Here is an 8,026-nt window from a genome sequence, read left to right as displayed (position 1 = left end):
ACAGCCCTCGAGGTCAAGGTAGGGAACACTATGCCGGTGCCCCTACCAAAGGCACGAAACACCCGGGATCCACTCCGAGACCCTGATTACAGGCAAAGGGATTCCCCCTCTTTGATCTTCAGTGTCCTGCAATTGTCTCTCCTGTTACCAGGGGACCTGGCACACGCTTCAGCTCACAAAGATCCATGACGAATGTTAAACACCCCCAGCGCCACCCTGCAGTCAGGGATGGCTTGCACAGCTCACTCTGCTCCATTTCTCTTGGCTTTTTTTCCCCCCCCCCTCCTCTCCACGAGGCTGGCCCCATTTTGACAATAAAAATACATTTCCCAGAAGAAACATTTGTTGGCGTTTCTCCAAGTGACTGCTTCAGTCCCAGTGATGTCAGCAGGGAACGGACAGACCTGCTAAAACTCTTGGAATTGAGGATACATGTGCTTTGCCGCTCCAGGTGACAATGGAGAGAAAGTATATGTGGCCCTGCTCCACATTTAACGTTTAAAGATTCGAGGTGAGGGCTGCAAAAGACACTCTCATGGAACGGTGTGAGGTGTAGTGTGGGACACCACCCATTATCACTTTAGCAAATCCCGTATTTTCATGGTCATTAACTTGCTTCTTGTAACCAACAGGAAAAAAGTATCCCAAACGGCAGGGATCCACAGAGAAACACAAGGAGGATTCGTAACAGCTGTACTTACACAGACTCCCCTTGCATAAATAATTCTGGTCGTTCTTTCAACAGATTCTCTTTGATCCACTTTAGCAGGTTTCTGATATCCCCTGAAAGCAGAAAGGAGAGCAGTTTACAAACTAGCTGACGGCTCCTAGCTGATGCCAGAACAAAGTGATCGTTTATCCACAAAAGACTAGGTGAGGAAGACGCAGGATGGATGGGGATAGCTGCAAACCTCCCGTCACCTAACAGGACCGTCACTTAGCAGCACCTAACAGGCAGCCCTGCCTCAAGGGAGCTCAGAGCTCAGGGCTTTGCCCCAAACCCCTCGGTTTGGCAGAAGAGGTTTCCCACAGAAAACGCATCCCACAAAGAACGAATGCAGCTCATGCTGAAGCGCCAATCCAGCAGGAGACTGACGATGTTAAGATTTCTTTAACACATCCCATATCCAATGCATTCCGCTGTCACCTAACAAATTGATGTTTAACTCTCTGTGTGTTTAATTAGATTTAAAAAGTCCAAACAAGCAAGCCTAAGAACCTGAAAGGAGTAAAGGTAGACACTATTGGTACCAAAACCAGCACAAACTCTTGGAGACGTGCGCTCTGGGGCACAAACGTGTACATAACCACGCATTAAACACGCACGCAGGCACCGGCCACAGTAGTTTTATTTTGGACACTTCCAGCATCCCTCGGTACCACACCTGCTGCCGTGGAGTGTTCCCCACGCTGTGTCTGCCCCCTCCTGCTACACTTTGTGCTTATAGCTTCTTTATTAAAGCTCAGCCTTTATCTTCCCATTTCAGTAGGTGACAGGAAGGATTTGTCTTCATGTAAAAGGAGGAGGAGACACTGCTGGCGGGTTTTTATAGTATCAATTTTACTTTGTGAGGCAAAAACAATTTCTTTAGTGATAGCATCAGTTAATTTCCTATTGGAGAGGTGAGAAGCGACAGAGGGGGGGAATAATCCGTTACAGGGTTTAGAGAAGCCGACAAATTGCAATGTGGAGTTCTCCTGCATTTGCCTCTATATTTCACCGTTCCACAAACCACTTCATCATTCTGAATCCACAATCAGTTATTCTCCCAGGGCTCCTTTAAACAGCCCTTTGAAAGCCCCGAAAGAGTTTTGTTTGTTTTCGAGGCGTGAGGAAGCTTTTCAAAGGCACAAATCCACCAGCGCGGGCTGGAGCCCTGCTCACAGGATGAGCGAGGATGGCGGGATGGGTTTCCACGTCTGTCTCACGTGTGGTAAGCTCACCGTAGTCAGGGGGAACCTTTCCACATGCCCCTCTCAGAACTAGAATCGAACTCTGCATATGATTTCCCATGTGTTTGCTTCACAACCAGCAAAAATAAATGCGCGTGTAGTGGCTCGACTCAGTCCTTGCCTTACCCCAGGATTTCAGGGGATTGCGGATGCTACCCAGAGCGGAGCTGGGCTTCTGCCGAATAACGTTATCCCCATCGTTTCTGTCACACCAAGGACGAACAGCCCCGGCGTAGGCAGGTGCACATCAACTAGGCGATGGGGACACGTCCATCTGCAGCAGATGGGAGCCCCTTTTCCCAGGGAAAGGGGGAGGGGATGCTCTGAGGTTCCCTCTGTTCCCCCCCCAGTTTCCCAGGGCATCGGTGCCTCCGGATGGCAGCTTCCCCCCCTCCGGCACACCAGTCCCACTGCGGGGCTGCCCAGAGCACAACAGGTATTGCTGCCTCTGAGGACTGGTTTGCTCTGATCAGGGCAAAAAGAGCTGCTTTGTGCCTTAAAACTGCCCGGTGAGCTGGATCACCTGCCTGAGGCCAACCCACGACTCCCTTGTAATGATACGTAGTTAAGAGCACAAAATAGATCATTTTCTGCCGCTTTCCTAGCAACGTGCTCCAGGGACGTAAACACCACTCAGAAAGTATATATATACCACACCAGTCAGTCAGCCGCCAGAACAAGAGTTAACTATATTTGCCTTCCCCTGAAAAATGCTGCTGCAACGTAAAGCCCTCAGGATCTCACACCCAAACGGCTCTTGCTCTCCATCACCAAGAAATGAAAGCCAGAGAGGAAGAAAGATGGAGAGGAGCCTTCAGGAGAAGGAGGGGGGGCACAAAGGGGACACCAGCCCCACCGCAGCAACGCCCGCGAGCTGTTTCATATTTATGCACTTGCGGCAGGGCACACAACAATGAGCTGTGCCATACACCATTCTCCTTGCGTGGAATAAGCAGCCCTTTCCTCTGGGACCTTTCAGGAGAGATCGTTTAAACAGAAACACGCTGCACCAGCTGGATAAAAGACAGCCACCTAGAAGCAGCCTGGATGAAGGGGCGAGAGGACTGATTTATTCGAGGCTGAGCTGGAAGACTCCCTCACCCCTACTCCTTCCATAATAAATGTTATTTTCAGCCCCACCTGAGCCTACATTCATTTGCTCCTCTCCAGAAGTCACGTACACATATACTGAAGAATTTAGACAGTAGGAAAAAAACTGATACCCCTCTGCACGCCTGGAGCTTCCCCGCTCCAAACAGCAACAAAAATTAAGACCCCTTCTCCGCAGCCAACCTTAAGATGTAATACTTTCAGTTGCTTTCTCAGCATTGAATTTTTTCCCCCACCTTCATGTCTCCACATTCTGTACACCAATATTACTAGAACAAATCAATTACAGAGGATGAAAAATGACCAGAGCCACACCAAAACCATCTCCCACAAGTAAGATATTGAAAAGGAACAAGATTACTTCCATTGCAAGTGGTCTGGGGAGAAGCCATCTTGCAGCTTAGTGCCTCGAATAGCAGTCTTGATCAACAGCTCAGCACTCTGTATGTTATCATGATGGAAATAATAAGAGGTAAATTATAGCACAACTGCTTATCTCTTACAGTTGACATACGCAGCATTCCTAAGACATTTTCTTTCTGATACTATGCTACGGGTCTAACAGGTTTTCAGCTCCCTGGGCTGAGGATTTGCTATGCAAACAGCAGGTCCTCCACAAATGACATATAAGGAAGGAAAAAAACTCAACCTAGTCAGGCACCACATCCACTGACAAGTTAAACCATCGCTACGACACAAAAAATTTGCACTCGTGTTGGTTCTGAAGCTGGCCCCCATCACATAACAGAGGCATTTGCTATCTGCAGGAGCACAGTTGTATCACGCGTGCTGCCATTTGGCTGCAAAAGCAACCGGGCATTTTGGCCCAGGAGTGAGGTTCAGGTGAGAGCTGAGACGATACAGCCTTTCACTCCCACATCACCATCTCAAGTTCAGCTCATCCAAGTAATGACATATTTTTATCATCGCTGCATGGTCTCAGTGAAATCCTTTTGGTAGCCTACTCCATTTCATTCACGGCAAACAAATATCCACATCAAAAAAATCCACTCTAATTATCATTAACTGCCCTCGCCATTGGCAGCATCAGCAGAGAAAGAAGAGTGAACCGGCCAAGGAAGCTCAAATACTCTCAAACTGCAAAGGAGGGACCAAAGCACATGGTAGGAAATCCCTGTGTTATTTGTACACAGAGACAGCTTCTGTTGCCTGTGCTAACAGTACATCAAACCTCTCCAAATTCTCAGGAAAAATAATCTAAAGTTAATTAAAAAAAGAAAAACTGACAAATGTTTGAGAAAACTGCTTAGTTCAAGTGCACAGATGGGAGCTCAAATCCACAATACATGCATAAAACAAATCACCCAGCGAAACACACAGCTCAGGAAAACAAAGTGTGCGCTTGCAGTGACACAAAGTCATCGGCTTGTCACGCAAGCGGACAGGATGCAAAACCTGCAGTGAGCGTGCATACAAAAACCCAACAGCGTCGGCTCATTTTCAGCCCAGCTGCATCATAAACAGTCCTGGTTGTGGCAGACGGAACTGCACAGTCTGCTCAGTCCTCTTGTGTATCCTCCAAGGCCTGATCTTCTGCATTATCCCAACTGTTCCTGGATGAAGAATCTGCTGAGCTTCCTCTGAAAGAGAAATGCATCTAAGATGCCATTTTAGCACTGCCTGGAACAAGAGGCTGGGTCCATTTGCACTCTCAAAACCAGGGCTGAAATCCATAGATCTTTCCTAGCTCAATAAAACCTCCTGGGTCTGACAGATTCATCAGTGATAACTCAGCAAAGAGGACACTCGCTGTGTGCAGAGAGAAACCAGGTGCCTCAAATAAGAAACACCAAGCTGGGGGTTGCACTAGAAGGATCTCACGTTGAACTGATAAATGTGCAGAAACGCCAAAGGATTTTGCACAACCGTAATACCAGTTGACATAGACACGCAGCTCTCGGCTCCCGGAGAGCTGCACAGGTCTCTGGCAGATAAACACACACAGACGCACGCAATGACCAGACACCTCCGTGTCCCCTACCTTCAAATCCGCCTATGAACCCGCAGAAAGCACACAGTGCCTCGAAGGGCACCCAGAGGCTATAATCACACCCATATCTTGCCTTGGCTGCAGAACTGGGAGCTTATTTCAGGGAAACAGGGGAACCCTATAAAGGCCGAAGCATGGAAAATTCCCTTCTGGTCTGTAATAAATAAGATATATGTAGCACTGGTCACTAAGGGGTCAGCGCTGTAAGAGCAAAGCGCCTTCCCGGGCCGCCTTGCGGATACCTCCCTGTGGGGTACCATTTCTTTGACCCAGAATAAGATCATTTATCATACTGACCATGGCTGAGCTCCAATTTGCTGAGGTCACTAACTCTGGACGAGCGCCGCTCCACCCACATTCTCAGCCACCGGCCTGTAACCATGACAAAGCCCCTTCCCTGCCGCTCCTCTGCCATTATTCCCCTTGCCTGCATGGAAATGTATGGAAAGACAATTTGTATGCCCCTTTCCCTGCTTAAGCAGCTTGTTTTTCAAATGGACGAACCAGCTCCCAATACCTGCTGCCCCTCCAGGTGAATGCCTCCTCTCTGCTTTTGAATCCGATGGCCCTCCAAGAATCTGCTCTCTAAAAGAGTTTGTTACAAAACCTGACCTAGGGGATCCTTTGGACTCCTCCAGCCTCCCATCTGATATGCAAATCATTCACTGAAGCAGACGATGGTGTGCCATAAACTGCAGAAGAAGACCTGGAATAGCTGATATAAATGGAGTCGCAGGCAAACGGGTTCGGTACTACGCAGAGTGAGCAGCAAGGCAAAATTCTGCAGCAAGAGCAAAATCCATTTTCTCTGACAAGTGCACGAGCCAATCCTGCCACACGCTGGAGTGGGCAGTGATTTAAGCACTCGGGGAAAAATTAGGGGGCAACTACAGCCAGACATAAGAGTATCCCAATTGTTGCTCTCATCTGTTCTCGTCTGCTACAAACGAACACCAAGGTCTTGGCTTCTGTAATTTTTAATTGCATTACGACAACTTTTTTTCACTTCTCGGCTAGAAGAGCAACCCTCTTCTTCATTTTCTTGTGTCCACAAAATGGTAAGGGATCACAGGGGTCTTTCATGGCCCTCCTGTTAGCAGTGAAGGCTCAGATCTCAGTCATCACCCAGCAATTCTCAGCCCTGAGATTTTAATCACAACGCTCACAAACCAGAGAGGAGCTGCTTGGGATCTTCCACTCCCGGCAGGCTGCTGGTAGGAGAAGACCAGTTCAAGGGATCTCCAATCCCACTCGCTAGTCAGCAGCAAGCCTCCAGATCCATCAGCTCCCATGACAAAAAAATCAGCTCCAAGCTGATTCTCAGGGTAAACCTAATCCCTACTCATTTCCAAAGTCAGAGCATCTAATCCCGTAACACCCAACACTATTGTCACTTCAGGCTCCCAAATAAATGCCAGCGCACCAAACTGTCTCTTTTAATTAGGATCACAGATCTCTAGCGCTGGCCTAGGGTCTTGCCTCTCGTTCAAAATTGTCAAAAGAAGGAACCGAGAGAGCCTCAAAGAGTATCGCACCAGCAGCGAAGTGCCAGATTGGGAATCGCAGGCATTAAAAACAACATCTTGTTAACAGGTCCTGCGATTTTATCCCTCTGCCAGCGCAGAACTACTCTCAACAAAAGACCATGCCAAGCCTTGCCCGCTCTGATTTTAAGATGCTTGAGCAATGTACACCTCCTACCAAACCCCAAGGAGACTGTGCCATGGTCTAATAGTTTTTGCAGTCAGGAATCTTCTGCTAATGCACCAAACTCCCATTTCTTCATTCCTCCCTATCAATCTATGCTAGATGATATTGCATCACCCTGGCTATAATCTGTCCTTCCCAATGATAAAGGAGATATCCCACCTCATCACTTTTCCATTCATTTATCCTGCTTAACCTTGAATGTTGCTGGTTAATTTTTTTTTTTTAAGCTGCTCAGGAAGACAATTCAGAGAATGCATTACTAACCACAGGCGTAAAGCTCAGCTGAAACCCATCAAACTGAAATTTCCCCTCTGCTATTTTCCTGACTTCTGGGTTTTGTGTGCGTGCACGCACACCGAGGGTTAAAAAGGAAAAATCTTATCACTATTACAAGAGACTACCCAGAGCTGATGTGAGACCCCAGACCACAGAGGAAGGTGGCTGCTCCTGCCAGCCTGCAGAGGGGTTTCCCCAGCAGCCTGGCACTGCCCTGCACAGAGCCAGCCTGGCCCAGGGAATCCCCTGGGCTGGGCTCTCCCTGGCACTGCCAGCTGGATCAGAAAGCGCCTTCAAGTCAACTCCTTGCCCCCCTCCCAGTTTGGCTGGTGGCTGGTGTCCCCTCTGGCTGCTGCATGAGTCAGTGTCTCAGCTCTGCTCAGGAACTGCCATGATTTTATCCCTCTAAATACAGAAATCGTGTAGCATCCAGTCATCGCCTCTCACTTTCAGCCTCAGATCTGCTTTGCTATTATTAGACTTTCATATAGGGCAAGCACCATTAAACCGATTCCTGTCCACCCAAGCCAGCCACCCCCACAGATACTCCAAGCCCCTCAGTCTTACTTGAAAGGGGAAAAGAAAGGACCAGTGAGATGATCAGGGTGGAGGAGAGGGGGGGTAAGATTTACAAGTGAATGGAGGTAAGAATGGAGCAGTTTGTGGGATAAAGGGGCTGCAGAGGGAGCTTTACAGATGTGCAGAGGGACGGCGGCTCATTGTTTAATTAAGCAGAAAGTGGCTCTTTTGAAAAGCAATTTTGCACAGGAGCTCTGAGCTCAGCAAACAACTCCTGCGAGTGAGGGCAGGAGGAGAAAGGAACAGCTGGCCCGGAGCCGTGTGAACCGCATGCTAAGCGGTTTAAAGGGCCCGGATCCTCCTCCCCAGCCCTGCTCCGCTGCCACCCCCTGAACAGTGCTGTCAGCACAGCAAATCCCACCAAGAGAAAAGAGAGAGCGAGGGGGG

General features: G+C 48.6%; 1 protein-coding gene across 1 annotated transcript in view; it reads right to left on the bottom strand.

Annotated features, from left to right (window-relative positions):
• Window positions 1-8,026, bottom strand: part of URM1 (ubiquitin related modifier 1) — a 15,724-nt gene that overhangs the window by 1,379 nt on the left and 6,319 nt on the right. The window contains exon 3 of the mRNA XM_009695387.1: window positions 702-783. Coding sequence (XP_009693689.1) covers window positions 702-783 — 82 coding nt within the window. The remainder of the gene's footprint in view (window positions 1-701; window positions 784-8,026) is intronic.

This window comes from Cariama cristata, unplaced genomic scaffold (assembly GCF_000690535.1).
Source record: "Cariama cristata isolate BGI_N322 unplaced genomic scaffold, ASM69053v1 scaffold36792, whole genome shotgun sequence".
NCBI lineage: Eukaryota > Metazoa > Chordata > Aves > Cariamiformes > Cariamidae > Cariama > Cariama cristata.
This window is presented reverse-complemented; position numbering and strand designations above follow the sequence as displayed.